The following is a 16,428-nucleotide window of genomic DNA, read 5'->3' as shown; positions in this document are numbered from 1 at the left end:
GTTTTTGTCTCGTCGCTCCAGCCGGACACGGCATCACAGTATGGTGAGGGGCGTAACATTTCCGTCTCACGCTTGAGGTATTCGGCCAATCACAACGCACTGGATAGCTGGCCAATCACAGCACACCTCGCTTTTCAGACCGATGAGCTTTGTACAAATCGACGAGTTTCAGAAAGGCGGGGCATAGAGGAGAAACAATAATGTACAGTATGTGGATAATAATGTGTTTTTTTAACCTTAAACGCATAAACACATTTCATTACACCAAATATTATTAAATAATATGAACATTTATTACAGTTTTTATTAATCTTTGTTTACATTAGTTAATACAAATACAGTTGTTCATTGTTAGTTCATGTTAGTTCACAGTGCATAAACTAATGTCAACAAACAACTTTTGATTTTGATAATGCATAAGTAAATGTTGAAATTAATATTAACTAAGATTAATAAATGCTGTAGAAGTAGGCTGTTGTTTATTCTTAGTTCATGTTAACTAAAGTAGTTAACTAATGTTAACTAATGAAACCTTATTGTAAACTGTTTCCAGAATATTGTTCAAATTGTTACTGCCTTTAGTTATTATTTTGGAATAAATATAAAAATGCATAAAAACACTTATGAAATGTATAATTAGTATTAAAAATATAAAATAAAATAAAAAATAATATTAATAAAATACAAAATAGAATTATATTTGTTCTCTTTTTATGTAATATTTATATATAAATATATATTTATATATAAAACTGCCTCCTCATTTTAAAACACCACCACACACCACTGACACAGGTGTATCCTTTGCACGTAAATTCCTGACACCTGACGCACGTAAATTCTCCTCCCCCTTCACATCTGTTGTAATAATTGTAATTTATATTTTACCTTTGCAGTTTAAATAAACCATACATGTCATATATTTTAAACAGAGCATCTTGCTTTATTAATATTTATTATGAATGTCTTAAATAACAAACATTAACAACATAAGGGCAGATCCCTTTAGTGCAGCTGCTGACGCTTTGAAGTGATGCTAAAGGGAGCGAGGATATATCATTTTACTTTACTCAACTCCGTCCTCAGGGAAGTGAGGAAAGGAAACGAGGATGCACAAATAGGAATTGAGAAGCACCCTTTCCCTGCGTTCCATTCGAAAGGGCTCATCCCTATGCCCTAATCCCTTCAAAGGGTTTACCCTCCGGAGTGAGAGCTTCGAAGGGTTGAAGGGTGTAGGGGACCAAACAACTGTTTCTTGAAGTGCCCTTCTGCGTCATCATCACGTGCCCACACGGAGGCGCCGTCATCATGCAAAGAATCTGCACAAAGGATCATGGGAGCCCGAAGTGTCCATTAGACAACGTGGCGCAGGACGTGAAAATGATAACTGCGTCCGGCTGAAACTAGCAAAAATCACTTCCGTCGCGCCTGGCGCCGCATTGCGCCAGGTGTATGATAGGGCCCTTGGTCTTTCAGGCCAGTTTTTGTTAGAATTGTAAAAATGACTCTTAAAAGCATTGGTAAGAATATATATATATATATATACATACACTTCAACGTGTTTCATTTAGTTGCCTAACATTTCTAATTAAAAAAGAAGTTTTCTATCTAATATTTATATTTAAGTCTTATATATAAGTCGTTTTCACCATGCTGTTTTGTCACTTAGTATTTTATTTTGGTGTGTCAAACTATTAGATTACTTAGTATATAAAACCATGATCGCACTCACATAAATAGTCTTCTTTTTAGAGTTTTATTTTACATTGATCACCAGTAGGACAAAATACAAACGTTTTAACTTAAAGGCTTTCTTCAGTGCATCGAACAATTCAATCCCTCCACTTATTTTTTAAATCATTAATTATATTGACATCATCATTCATTAACCAATGTTTAATCTCTAAAAACACACAGATTACATTTAAATGCTGGACAATTTCCATTTGTGTACAACACAAACCTTGATGTCATCAATATAATTAATGCGCTAAAAAGAAGACTATTTTTGTGAGTGCGGATCATGATTTTATATACTAAGCTTTATTTCAGTTACCAAAATTGAGCAAAAATCTGAAATACTGGACCAACCAAAAAATCAAGTAATGATCAGTTACATGTGGTGATTTTTGTTGCTTTGTCTTTAAGACTTGTATGTAAGTACTCTTCACATGTGAACTGAGAAACTGAGCTGCAGGTTTGTAATGGGGCATTTCATTTTCTAATGGGGCATTTCTAGGTCCGAGTGCTGCACGATCAGTGGTTTAGACCCCGTCGCAAACAACAAAACCAAGCTACTCCCCCTCTGAGTAATGGTAGCTCACCGCCACCCCCTAGTGCCCAGGTTCCTGACCCACCGTCAGTGCCAGGGCCAGAAGATGGAATCAGAGGAAGGAGAAAACTGTCAAAAGCCCTCCTGAAGAGAATAAACACTACAGAAAGGTGAGCTAGTCTGAATGATCGGTACAAGCCAAGCTCTGAAATTACACAAAATGTGAAATACAAAGAGTGTCACCTTCATACATTACAGTCTGCTGTCATTTACAATGTAGTATTCTTTGAATTCCCATTTTATATTTTACAACATCTGAGTATGAGAAGCTCTGTTGCTGCTCTTTACCTTCCCAGGTCTGTGTTTATCTCTGATAAAAGTGGGGTGCGGGTGTCCTCAGAGCTGCAGATAGAGGATGGCATGATTCAGCTGTTTGTGGAGAAGGCAGAAATTTGTGAACTAAAGCTGATTGTGGAGAACACGAGTCAGGATGCCGTGTATTTCACATATTACACTGCTCTTCACTGGCTGCAGTATTTCACTCTGGAAGACAGCAGAAGGGTCACGCGTAATAATCCACTCCGTCTGGAGCCATGTGAGTGCAATCAAACTGTACAGGAGAAACTGGTGTTGGTGTTGTTTCTAGGTTTCATTTGGTATCATGCTAGTCTCTGACATTATGATGTATTCTAAATAGAAAATGTTTTTTGGAGCCACTGTGCAGTGGTTAGCATACATGCCCTTGACATGTTGGGCTGTGATGCTAAGGTTAGTGTCACAGGTTTGAACCCAACTTGTTGCTCTCTCTCTCGTTTTTGAAAGGTGAGAAGTACGAGGTGACCTTAAGATTCAAAGCAGAACAGATAGGAGTCTATCCTGCCACTCTAGCATTTGAGTTCAAGGAAAACACCCAACCCGCCACCCGTCCTTTTCACATTGTTCGGTTCGTTCAGGCAGAATACAGGTCCGAGCTTGCAGCTCTGCTGGGTCCAGAAGCACCATTCAGACCTAAGAGGCTTGAGACATATGAACCTGCGAGGTGCAACATAGATGAGGGGGTTCCACCTGAGAGGTGAAAGAAAAAACACTCTTTTTAAGAATTAAATACAATTTTTTTTCTCTGTTTATATTTGTACAGAAATCAAATGTTTTTCTCACATTTGCAGTTTTGCTCGAAACCTTTTGAAGTTTGTGGTGCCACTGGATAACTACACTCGTCCTTCTTACATCTCTGACTTAGCCGAGGTCCTAAAAGGCAGCCGTTCTTTCCCGAAGCTCCAGGAACAGAAGTTAGTGATCTCTAGTTGCGCCTACTGCCTAATTGTGCTTTTAGATCTTAGACCTGTTACTGAATGGTCCAGGATCAGCTCTCTGCATGGACATGTATAGTGGAAGCTATTGTTACTGTTCCCCTTGTGTGTTTGGTGGTTTTTAGGTCACTGCTGGAGAGTGATCTGGGCTTTCATAACTATATAGAGCGCTTTGATTTACTACTGTACCTGGAGGAAGATCAAATGCGTCTAGACATCAAGAGGTATAACAAAGATGATGTGTCCATGGTGAAAGACTGTGAGAACAAACGACTGCTGGTCTTAGAGGTGAGTGGCATTCTTTTATTGCCTATTATTAAAGCGTGTGATTGTGGCTGCATCCGAAAGCTGAAAAATGCTGCCTTTGGAGGATGCATTTTAAGGTAGGAAGGCAACAAAGCAAATCTTATCCAATGTTAACTTAACTTCCTGTCTGCTGAGATGCCTACATCTGACTTTTGAAGGCAGCATAGATGTTGTTATCCCACAATCCTGTGTGTTCAATTCTGTGACAGTTAAGCTAAAAAAATAAAGATGTCGTCTGAAAGTTGCAGTTGGTGTTCATTTTGTGTGTAAATGTCCATTTTTGATTGTTCGACTTGTTCCACTTTTGATGTAATTTCTAGCAGAAAATTAGTATTGTAGTAATTAAACATTCGCTAAGTTATCACCAAAAATATCTATTTTATCTATACCGCTATGCTGCCTCGGAAGTCTGTGTGAAATCAGTCTCACGAAGTACCTTTGTGTGCAAACACTGCCTGCAAAGTCATTGTCTAATAGGGATGACACAATCCGCCATCTCTATCTCTCTGTCGCTCGGCTAATGTCCGTCCCATGCACTGAACGCGCTCTCCTCCACATCATGAGTAGACACGCCCCTTATTGCTGATTGGCTACAAGTTTGTTTTGCGATTCGGCCCGAATCAGTTTTATAAAGTGTTTTTGAAAAATCACTTACTATGCCTTTAAAGGGAAAGTGCACCCAATTATTTACTTTAATTTGTTAATCTTCAACTCCATTAAGGATAGTAAATGTACTACAAAGACAAAAAATTTCACCAATGTTATTTTTGGGTGAACTGTCCCCTTATGTAATATGTGCTTTTTTATTTGTTGGAAAGTATAATGTGTTGAGGTCATTTAATGTTATTTGTTATGTTAAAGCTCCCTGGTGTATCAGAGAACAGACCATCAGTCCTGAGAGGAGATCAACTGCTTCTCACCAAGAGTGAGGAGGTCCAACTCTCAACTGTGACCAAATACAAGGGCTACGTCCACAGAGTGGAACTGGATCAGGTCAAACTGGGCTTCTCTCGAAGGTAGGAAGTATGAGGAATTCATGACAGGTGTCATTTGAACATCAGAACATTGAAGGAGTATTAAATAAAACAGGGTTGATATTGTCGAGAATCAAAAGTTTCAGATAAAAAGAGCTTTATGTATTATAAAAGCATACTGTAACTTCCAGAACGCAAAACTACAGCTCAGTTTCTCAGTTCACATGTGAAAACTATTTACATATAAGTCTTAAGGAAAAAGCATCAAAAATCAGCACATGTAATTGAGCATTACTTGATGACTAAGAAATATGTGTCTCTTAACACTCATGATTACCATTAATACAAATGTAGCTTTTGTTAAAAGGTTGCAGCTCAATCAAAGTATTTTAAGCTAAGGAGCACACACAAAAAATGCTGAAGAAGGGTCACTGAAACGGGTCTGTTGTAGATTTCCTCTATGCACCTGACTTAAGTGAACTTTTGGGCGTCTCCAGTTGATGCTTACAAATTTTTCCTCTAGCCACGTCTCCAGTCCAAATCTTGCTGAGCTGGACAACGTTTCGTCCTTATGAACACTATCAAAAGCATGACTCATTACATCATTTTTCTCTAATATGAATTGTGCAATTCAGCAACAGCATAGTTTCCACAAAAAATATTAAGTGGAACTGTTTTCAACATTGATAGTAAGAGATGTTTTTTGAGCAGCAAATCAGTATATTAGATTGATTTCTGAAGGATCATGTGACACTGAAGACTGGAGTAATGGCTGCTGAAAATTCAGCTTTACCATCACAAGAATAAATTACATTTTAAAATATATTGAAATAGAAAAGAGTCTTGTATTGTAATAATATTTCACAAGATTACTGTTTTACTGTATTTTTGTTGACAAATAAATGCAGCCTTGGTGAGCATGAGAGATTTCTTTTAAAAACACAAAGCAATCTTACAGACCCTAAAATTGGAAAGATAGTGTCAAACATCAAATGCTTCACATACTTAAGGTTTGCAAAAATTATGCCATGTTCATATGCCATGTTCTTATTTTGCATATTTATTGAAAGACCAGATTTAAACTTTTTGTATATGTATTTGTGTTTTATGTGTAAAGGCTGCTTGACGGTTTCATAGATAATATGAAATTTCGTGTGGAGTTCACAGTGAATCGTCTCCCGTTAAAACTGCAACACAGAGCAGTACACATGGCGGTCCAACACGAGCTCAGAGATGTGCTGTTCCCTGTGGGCTCAAGGAGCATGACCCCTGAGTCTCCACCTGCACTGAGGTCAGTAAGACACATCTGTACTGAACTTATGCAACAAAATCAAATTTTAGTAAAACGTTATGGAATACTTCAGCTGGATGTGTATTTTTGTGTGTGTGGGGTGGGTGTCTACAGGCTCTTTGATCAAAAGCTGGACAAGAACCCTGAACAGAAAAATGCAGTATGTAACATTGTGGCTGGTACGTCCAAGCCGGCACCGTACTTGGTGTTTGGACCTCCTGGCACTGGTAAAACCGTCACGATAGTGGAGGCCATCAAACAGGTCAAGCTGGTTATCATACTCAAATAAATATACACCCAACAGACACACCTACATGCAAATCATCTCATTGTGTCTGTATGCAAAATTGAATAAGCAGAACAGCTATTGTAATTGATTTTTCTCTTTCTTTTATCTTTCATCTCGAAGGTGGAGAAGAATATACCTGGTGCCTATATCCTAGCTTGTGCTCCATCTAACAGTGCAGCTGATCAGCTGTGTGAAAAGTTGATCACTAGTGAACATGTTGATGCACGGAAGATATACAGAGTCTACGCTAGCTCACGCAATCCAAAAGATATCCTTAAAGTCCTAGAGGTTAGTGCTTGTCTGACTTTATTTATCAATTAAAGGTTTGATTAAATGAACTAAATAAAAAATACAAAGATTTGATGGAAAATATGAAATAACAATGGTACATTGTTTACATTTTTTGAAACAAAATTCCACATGGACTAAATATAAATATGTAAATAAAGTGAAAAATAAGTCAATTGTGTCACTCAGTTCTGGTTTACGTAGCCATAATTGGAAAAAAAATTACATCGCAAAGTTAAATGTAAAAATTTTCATTTAGATTTTTTAATAATAATATGTACGTGTAACATTTTGAAATACTGTATGAAAAATACTGTAGTCTTTGAACCGTTTGTTCAAAAGGCTAACGTGAATGCATGATATTTAAATTTTTTAGGGTTTCATATTATTTTTTTAATTACAGCAACTTGTAGGCAGAATATGACATTCTTTTAACTCATTAAAATGTAATGTAAATACTATAGTTTAATGTAAATTGAGAGAGAGAGAGACGTTTTGAGAATGACTTGTGTTTGTGTAGTTTTTGTTTTTGTTGTTATTGTTTGATTGTCTTTTTGTCTTTAGAAAAACAGTAATGTGGAGGGAAACACAATTATTTTCCCATGTAAAGAGGATCTAATGTCCTACAAGATCCTAGTCAGCACTCTGGTCACCGCTGGCAGGTGAAGGGCTTCATCTTCTACAAATACAATGAACTCACTCTCTCCCACATACACATCATAGCAGTCAAAAGATAAAGAGTGTACTGTATGTGTGTGTTGGTAGGCTGGTCAGTGGGGGTTTTCCTATAGGTCATTTTTCTCACATCTTTGTGGATGAGGCAGGACATGCTGTGGAGCCAGAGGCCATCATCAGTGTGGCAGGTGGAGTGCTTCACAGAATAACATGAAAACCGTCAGATCTTTCATTTAAGATCAATCTGTGATAGCATTTCATTCATGTGTGTTTAGGACTGCTGAATGCAGAGACTGGACAGCTTGTTTTGGCTGGAGATCCCAAGCAGCTGGGGCCAATCCTGAGATCTCCTTTTGCCATTAGATACGGACTTGGTGAGATGACTAATAACACACATACAGTACACACTTGATTCACTTGTAATTTACATTGTAAATGTGTTTGTAGGTCTTTCCTTGCTGGAGAGGCTGATGACACAGAATGAACTTTACCAGAAAGGTACTACTGGATACGACAACCGTTATGTAACCAAGCTGCTGCGGAACTACAGGTAAAATCTGAATAATCTGCAAAACTACAAATTGACTAGTTGTCTGACCAGCTTGTTGACTAGTTGCTCTTTAAGAAGCCCTGAACAATAAGCTCTGAATAGGGTCCAACTGAGGGAAAAAAATAACTTGATGGAGTACAAAGTCCTAAAGGCTGAACAAAACTATTTTGAACTTGTCAGGGTAAAATTTCTGACACATGTAAAGAAAGTTTTTGCGATGTATAGAGGATGATCAAAAATTCTTAGACCTTTGTGTGGAGGGAGTGCAGATGGTTATGAATGAGGAACAAATAGCAGCTAGAGCCATTTGTCTTTTTGATTTGTAGTTTTGACTTGTAGCCAGGAGCCAGTAAGAGTAGGAAAGATAGGGGCACAGGCCAGTATAAAGAAGTAAACAAATAAGCTTGAACATAGATTTGACTCCTGGCCATGAATCAACATGGGAACCAGAGGAAGCTGGTGTGTCTATGGGTTTTTGCTGTGCAGAGGACAGGATGCCATGTGAAAAGTTTGGAAATGGGCCAATCTGTGTAAAATAGATTGGGATAGGTCCAATCCGAATTAAGTGTTCAGAACACATGTGGGATTTCTACCACAAAACTGACACAAATGCTTCTTTCTTCCATGCTTTGTATGTAAATTTAAAATGAGTCTGAATCCGTTTCAGCACCACTGATTCACATGTCTCTAATTCACACTTTTCTTTCTCTATCTCGCCAGGTCTCATCCATCCATTCTGAAGATTCCTAATGAGATGTTCTATGATGGGGAGTTGGTGGCATGTGCAGATGAGATGATCTCCCACCAGTACTGCATGTGGGAGCACCTGCCAAAAAGTGTATGAGACATCCCAGACACACACACACACCTGATATGTAAATGTAAACAGCAGTTCAGGAATGTCAAGACAATGTATTTTGGTTAGGTTAGGTTATGATGTTATACAGTTGCTATATGCACCCAGGATATTGTTTGGTCTCTGGGTGTGTTCCATACCTAGTGATCTGACTCTCTCACTCATGTCTCATTGGCAGCTACTTTCTAATGCAGCATCTTCTTAAGTCACTCAAATGTTTAAGACAGAAGACTTGGGGTTCAGGCTTGGGAACATGTCAAATTTCATCGAAATCATTTATAGAGTCTCTTGTGAAAGGTGTGTAATGAGTCAGAGAAAACTTAAAGTTGCTTATTGCCAGATTTCTCAAAATTTTGTACACAGTTTTCTGTCAGGACCACTATCGTCAAAGATGATTGACAATTAGCATACAGTTTGGATTGGCGGTATGGTTCTGTTCTGGGCAAAAACTCCCTGCGCATCCATGCAGCCTAGCATGGATGAGAGCAGGGAGAGCAGCAATAACCCCCCAGGGTAAACAAAACAGAACCAACATAAATGTATTGCAGATATTGTTAAAGTTCAATAATTTAATGTACACATTTTAGAATTAGTCTGATTCAAAGGAGAATCAGAAGGCTGAATCCTGACTGACAGAGGAGGAGTTGGGGATGGACTATAAGAAAAGAACCTTTGCTTTCTCTTTCTCTTTCCTTAATCCCCCCTAGATGGGGATCAGCTGAGAGTCAGCTGATGCGAGCTTGACTAACGTGACCTGCCAGAACTAACGCTACGCTTGATTTTTGTAATCAGATTTGACATTAGTCACTTAAATCTGGTTGCTGGCGTACATGTTTTTTTATATAGTCGATTAGAGGATATGGTAATGTCCCAATACCCACATGTGCAATGTAGCGCTTGAACATTTGTCTGTGCATTTGCATGACATATTTCCTGTAATTGGCTCAAGTGTTCAAGTAGGCATGTAGACCGCAAGTGTGTGTAGAACTTTTGACTCTTCTTTTGACTGTTTTACTGAATTTAGTAACTGCATTGCTTCTAATTAAGTGGTAAAAAGCAGTTGCAAATGTTTTAAAAATACACATACTCCTTTCTAAAACAATAAAATGTTCACCACTTCACATTTTATTACCAAATTAAGCGACAGCTGAAAACTATAAAAGAACCTTTGCTTTCTCTTTCTCTTTCCTTAATCCCCCCAATCTAGCTTGTACTAATCTGAATGATGCCTGAAACTTCGTATTAACAGCACTTCCTGTGTTTATTTGCCTCTTTATGATGAATCGCTTGTTGTATTCCTCAATTGAATATGTTGGGATACACATAGCAGGGTTTCTGCAGTCCTTCAAAAAAATCGTACATTTGGTTTGCTAAAATTTAAGACCGTAAAGAGTCTTAAACAGTATAACAAAAGTGTTAAGTATTTAAAGAAGTCTTAAATTTGGGTCGCTGCGATATGGATATGTGATTATTAAACATCAAAAGGCTATGATTCAATTAAATAAATGTGCACACTGCACATTTCAAAATAACGAATACGATTGCTTATGATGCACCATTGATAAACTGACAATGTTTACATTATGGTTTTTATATTATTTTGTAGATGGTTGTGTGTCTCTCATCTTTTTGAATGAGCAGCTGGAAGTAGTAAAGCATAGACATTACAAAATAAGAATGATTTAATTATATATATATATATATATATATATATATAAACAAATGTATTAATTAATAAAATATCATTAAATTGATCAAAAGAGACAGTAGAGATATTTATAATGTTACAGGAATTTTCTGTTTCAAATAAATACTGTTCTTTTGAACTTTGTATTCATCAAAGATTCATCATTTATTCATCAAATTTTTTCAACATTGATAATAATAAAAAATGTTTCTTGTGCACCAAATCAGCATATTAGAACGATTTCTGAAGGGTCATGTGACACTGAATGTGTCTCTCATCTTTTTGAATGAGCAGCTGGAAGTAGTAAAGCATAGACATTACAAAATAAGAATGATTTATTTTGATATTGTTTTGTTTTCTGTACCGGAATGTATTAATTTTATTTGTGCAGGTCTTAAAAAAGGTCTCAAAGCCTTAAATCTGATTTTGAAAACCTGCTTATCTTCAAATACCGCTCCCATTCACTTTTTAACGTTGTCCACCTCCTCCTCAAGGGGTATCCGGTCACACATGCCCGCACACACACAAATCATCAGTGTAAGGAATGTAAAGGCCAGAAACTGAGATAACTGCCTTTTTGAACTTGGTTGTATTTCATGGTTACATTTGGTGCTTAGGAATGTGACATTTTTCATTAACCAGTCTCCACTTGTTCTTTGTAATGATGATGTTACTGTTTATATCTAGAAAGTTCAACACAAAGACCTCTTTTTGAATGTGTTGTTGTTTTGCACTGATAATTATAGTATGGTTGGTTGTGCTCTGCTCTGTGCTGCATTTTCAGGGATTTCCTGTGATTTTTCATGGAGTGATTGGAAAGGATGAGAGAGAGTCAAACAGTCCCTCCTTTTTCAACACTTCTGAAATCGATATCATAATTGACTACATGAAGAAGCTCCTGACACAGGCAAAGAAGGGCATTGCAAAAATCTCCCCCAAAGAGATTGGCATTATCGCCCCCTACAGGAAACAGGTGAAAATACCTTTTTAACGGCTCGGCCACAGCAAACGTGATGCATAATGTGCAAGCACAATGCAGTTAGTACCAAGTAAATCCTAAAGAAACTTTGTTTGCAGAGATACACCACCATTCAAAAATTTGTGGTTGGTAAGATTTGTTTGAAAGAAGTATCTTATACTACAGTAAAAACAACTTAAAATAACTGTTCATTTTCTATTTTAAAATAAAAATGTATATTCTAAAATGTAATGATGGCAAAGCTGAATTTTCAGCATCCATTACTCCAGTCTTCCTTCAGAAATGATTCTAATATGCTGATTTGCTGCTTAAATCACAGTTGAAAACTGTTGTGCTGCTTAATATTTTTGTAAAGAACATGAGGCTTTTTTCAAGATTCTTTGATGAATAGAACGTTCAAATGTGTGTATTTGAAATCTTTTGTTACATGACAAATGTCTTACTGTCTTTACTGTTCTTTTGATCAATTTAATGGGTCCTTTCTGAAGAAATGAAATGAAATGAAAATATCAATATCTTACAAAAAAAGTACTAATGCCAAACTTTTGAACGGAAGTTTGAATACATAAGTCTACTTATGGACAGTTAAAAATATCTACACACATTTTCTACTGTTCTCCGCACAACCGTTCACATAGACTGCTGGCTGTTATTCAAGCAAGCTAAACTTTGTTTTTACGCAGATCATCATTATCATTCTCTTTAAGGTGTTTTTCTCATGATTGTTCACTCTGCCTTTATTTTTTATTGTACATATCTGTTTTATTTTTACAGGTGGAGAAAATCAGGAAGGCCATCAAGTTGCACAGAGAGCTTAAATCCTTTTTGGGCATTGAGGAGCTGAAGGTCAGCATGAGTATGAGCTCCACTCTGTTATCAGTTCTCATCCGTGTCAGGACACTTGAGCAAAAACATGACTGCTGTGTGTGTTGTGTAGGTTGGCTCTGTGGAGGAGTTTCAAGGCCAGGAGAGGAAAGTGATCATTGTGTCAACTGTTCGCAGCGACAAGAAACACATCATTTTGGATGAAACATTCAACATTGGGTTTCTGAAGAATGAGAAGGTAGTGTCTAACACATGACAATATACCACACAGAAGTCTACCAAACAAAGTTGTTTCACCTCTTGCTTTCTCTTCTCCAGAGATTCAATGTGGCAGTGACGAGAGCAAAATCCCTGCTCATTATGGTGGGAAACCCCATCATTCTACGAACAGACGCGACCTGGGGAAGGTATATAAACTTCCAACTAACACATGCATAATAACATACATAAAATACTCTTTATATGATTTCTGGAACATGCTGGGAGATGATGTTGCGAGCTGATTTTTTTACCTTGTTGATCTATGTGTTTGTAGGTTTATTAATTACTGCATTGAGGAGGAAGGTTATACTGGATATGATATTTCCAACTTGGAGGAAACAGATGCGGTTGTTGAGCGTCTGCTAGCACTAAACATCCGTGAGGAGATCATAGGTAAGACATGGCTTTAATTAAAGTACAGCCACACTAGACTTTGCACTTTATTTGCTTCCATTAATGCAGAACAGGAAATGCAAGCTTAAGGTAGTCTATTGCTGAAGTTCAAATATAGTGAACTCTGATCTGCAAATTTGAATTAAAGAGATATATTTGAATATTTAGAATGTATTGTATTAATAATTGATTATTTAATAAAAGTGGCCCAAGAGCGTGACAACACATCCTGTTTTTCATGTTTGCTTGCTAAAGTTTGACCGCACATTCATAATTCATAATTTACTGACAGGTTATACAGTATAAATTCAGACTGGAGTGATGATGGCTGATTCAGCTTTGCAATCACAAGAATAATTAAATTTTTGAACAAAAAAAAAACATTATTTTAAATGGTAATATTATTTTACAATATTAATGTTTTTACTATATTTTGATCAAATAAATGCAGCCTGGGTGAGCATAAGAGACTTTTCTCAAAATCTAACCGACCCTAAACTCTTAAACGGTGGTGTATTTGGTCCTACACAACTGTACACCTGTTTTGTTTATAGGACAATATTAAGGACTTAATATTAAGCACTTTCTGTGCTTTTCCTTCTTCTTTGGGATTTAAAATAAATCTTGAACCAAGTTCTAACTGTCATGTTCTTTCTCATCCTAGTGGAAACAGAGGAGAGTGTGGTCCAGCAATATCTGAATCCTGAGTGGAGACATGACCATTAAATGAAGTGCCATTATTAAAGTGCCTCCCAGTCAGGCTTCTCTCATTAGCATAACCACACCCCTTTCCCTTCCTCTTGCTGAAGTTAGACTGAGAAAGTCTATATGAACTTAGAAGTTTAATTTTAAAGCTAAAATTGCACTATATGCTGTAAGCATTGCATTAAAGTAAAGGTTTTTTTTTTTTTTAGTAATCAGTGCTGCATGACTAGAGAAAACAGATAAAAGGAGTTGTGGCGGTCCCTTTTGCCAAAAAGTTTGAAAATACTTCAACGCCCATAATACATTGGGCTCATTGCTGTCCAAGGCATCTGACCATTCAACTGTCCATATGCAGGAATACAAATATGCTAATAAATAAACCGGGAGATCTGGGTGCAGGTTACATGGGGAAAGAATACACATTGTTCATTTACGTATAATACCGAAAGTGTAACAATATAAATCTGATTGAAAATTTGCCAACTTGTCCTTTAATCTCAGGGCTTTGTATGCAATGTTGCCTATATTGATTGAAAAGTTTTATTAGTTTATCAGGTAAATCACTGATTACTGCCCTAAAATAAGTGCCTTGTTTTATGAAATTACCAAAGAACAGAAATGATATTTTAATAATGCTTAATTGATAGTAAAGGTTTTGTTTGTGGTCCCACTGGATTGTCTGAAAATTGCAAATGGAGTTGGAGGTTTACATCAGTGCATTGTCAAACACATCATTAAACAATTGTGTACTTCATTTCAAGGACGTTTGACTGAAGTAAATACATTATTGTAAAATGGAGGATGTTGAATCACAAATGAATGCAAAATTTGGAGACATGTTAATACTTCTATCAAGCCTGTCAACAAACTCATTACCGGTTTCTCACAGTCAGCAGACTTCAAAATTTAATACATGCCATGACACGTCATTTGAAAAGAAAAAGTATAATGTATATTTATTGACCATGAAACTATTTTGCATTATTTCTTTGCAAAGGAATTTCGTTTTTTTTTTTTGCGCTTTGTATTCAATCTTTTCAGAATTATCAGAATTTTGTCCTGCATATTTTAGTTTTTGTAGTTTAATTAATGGAATGTGTCGCCACATTAAGTTATCATTACTTATATAAGGAAAAAAATCTATCATCTTCTGAGGATAAATGATAGTCATTGAACTAGACTGCATGTGTTTCATTGCTATGATCTGCTCACTTTTAATAATGCTAAAAAAATTAACTATGTATTATGTTGCCACTCTTACAACGTTTTGATGAAAAGAAAACCTTCATAAAGGCAACCTGTGACACCTAAGCTAATAATCCTCACTTGGTCTAGAATCATAATTTTGTTATGCAGACTTGGTTATGATGAGCTGCCTATTTCAGACTCTGCATCTGCAGTGCTGCTCTCTGATCAGCAGGGGGCGTAACTCTGGACGCTACAGTTGCGTTTATACCAATAATTGTGAAACTTTTGTTTTAGGAATACTAGCACATTATACACTTAATAACATATTTTTCCTTACACATATGGCAGGGATGGGTATATCGTGAAAGGATCCTGCAGGTTAACCCTACTACATCGCTTACGTTTCGTTTTGCCTGCTTTATAACTTCCGTAGAAACAATTGCGCCTGGTTCATATGAGAGAGTGTGATCGTAAACCGTTCATTTTGTTTCTAGTAACTGACCTAAGAGCTTCAAGTATCAAACAGTATGAACAGAAGAAACAGGAATAATTATCTCTCTATAGCCGCTGTGCGCACAATTGGACTGGACTTCATTGAGATGCTAGAGGAAACCAACAGAAGATCCATTACTGACAGAAACACACTCAGAGACATCTACAATGAAGAGTTTCGAGATAGGTAAAACGATAACCATGCACATCAGTGAACGTCTGTATTAATTTTAATTCAGTTAAATGAATAAGTGCGTCATCTATTGCACACTTGTATTCACAGGGACGGTGGTGTCAAAGATCCAAACTTCTCTAGAGTCATCTTTGCATTGAGAAACGGGAACAAAGCCCGTCTTTCCAGATCAGGAAGGCATGTTTACTTTAACACCAATGTAAGACATCTTATTATATTTACTACTGGCTACCAGTTAGCCAGATGATTTATGCACATTTGATGTAATTATTTCGGATATATTTAATAGCAGTGTTGGGCTAGTTACTCAAAGAATGTAATATATTACTCATTACTAGTTACTCATTTCAAAAGTAATATTGTTACTTTACTTATTACTTTCTGGCAACAGTAATTAGTTACACTACTAGTTAAATTACTTTTTCTTCACGCCCCACAGAAGTTGTAACTGTGTGTCTTCCACATAAAATTCTAGTGATTGATAGTGACATTCAAGTAGAAGTGTTGTATTAATCTCATTAATTGACATGTGTAGCTTGAAGCTAATTGCAATTTCTCCGTTACCCATATACGATTATATTTCATTATGTATTTTATCAAATACTATCATTTGTATTTTATCAAAAACTGTTTAATTTTCCAAAAATATTTTTAATTATAGTAATATAATGTACCACATGCTGATCAGAGGGATGTAATGTCAGAGTAAAGTAAAGCCACAACTAACACAACAGTGCTCTGATTAGGGTTGTGCGATATTGAAGAAAAATGCGATACGCGATACCTTGTTAAAAAATGCGATATTCGATATGCAATACGATATTGCTTAAAGTGTGTCAAATCAATTTCAATTATATTTTAAAATATTTAAAAATGAAAATTATATAACCAATT

The 16,428-nt window shown here is 36.5% G+C and overlaps 1 protein-coding gene across 2 annotated transcripts in view; it reads left to right on the top strand.

Moving 5' to 3' along the window:
* The window catches only part of LOC107717538 (putative helicase mov-10-B.1), a 23,560-nt gene that overhangs the window by 3,331 nt on the left and 3,801 nt on the right, over positions 1 to 16,428 (top strand). Inside the window, exons 3-23 of one of the 2 annotated variants that reach the window (XM_016524315.1) lie at positions 2,240 to 2,442; positions 2,629 to 2,867; positions 3,095 to 3,344; positions 3,439 to 3,561; positions 3,708 to 3,870; positions 4,750 to 4,904; positions 5,980 to 6,153; positions 6,268 to 6,415; positions 6,563 to 6,730; positions 7,295 to 7,392; positions 7,496 to 7,593; positions 7,681 to 7,779; positions 7,853 to 7,955; positions 8,676 to 8,793; positions 11,283 to 11,471; positions 12,252 to 12,323; positions 12,415 to 12,540; positions 12,621 to 12,709; positions 12,838 to 12,956; positions 15,414 to 15,528; positions 15,625 to 15,733. In XM_016524315.1, the coding sequence (XP_016379801.1) occupies positions 2,240 to 2,442; positions 2,629 to 2,867; positions 3,095 to 3,344; positions 3,439 to 3,561; positions 3,708 to 3,870; positions 4,750 to 4,904; positions 5,980 to 6,153; positions 6,268 to 6,415; positions 6,563 to 6,730; positions 7,295 to 7,392; positions 7,496 to 7,593; positions 7,681 to 7,779; positions 7,853 to 7,955; positions 8,676 to 8,793; positions 11,283 to 11,471; positions 12,252 to 12,323; positions 12,415 to 12,540; positions 12,621 to 12,709; positions 12,838 to 12,956; positions 15,414 to 15,528; positions 15,625 to 15,733 (2,958 nt within the window). Of the gene's footprint in view, positions 1 to 2,239; positions 2,443 to 2,628; positions 2,868 to 3,094; positions 3,345 to 3,438; positions 3,562 to 3,707; positions 3,871 to 4,749; positions 4,905 to 5,979; positions 6,154 to 6,267; positions 6,416 to 6,562; positions 6,731 to 7,294; positions 7,393 to 7,495; positions 7,594 to 7,680; positions 7,780 to 7,852; positions 7,956 to 8,675; positions 8,794 to 11,282; positions 11,472 to 12,251; positions 12,324 to 12,414; positions 12,541 to 12,620; positions 12,710 to 12,837; positions 12,957 to 13,620; positions 13,688 to 13,905; positions 14,575 to 15,413; positions 15,529 to 15,624; positions 15,734 to 16,428 lie in introns of those variants that run through there. The other variant, XM_016524316.1, reaches the window with a different exon arrangement.

This window comes from Sinocyclocheilus rhinocerous, unplaced genomic scaffold (genome assembly GCF_001515625.1).
Source record: "Sinocyclocheilus rhinocerous isolate Xijiao unplaced genomic scaffold, SAMN03320098_v1.1 scaffold2645, whole genome shotgun sequence".
Taxonomy (NCBI): domain Eukaryota; kingdom Metazoa; phylum Chordata; class Actinopteri; order Cypriniformes; family Cyprinidae; genus Sinocyclocheilus; species Sinocyclocheilus rhinocerous.
The sequence above is the reverse complement of the archived record's forward strand: the minus strand, read 5'-3'. Positions and strand labels throughout refer to the sequence as shown.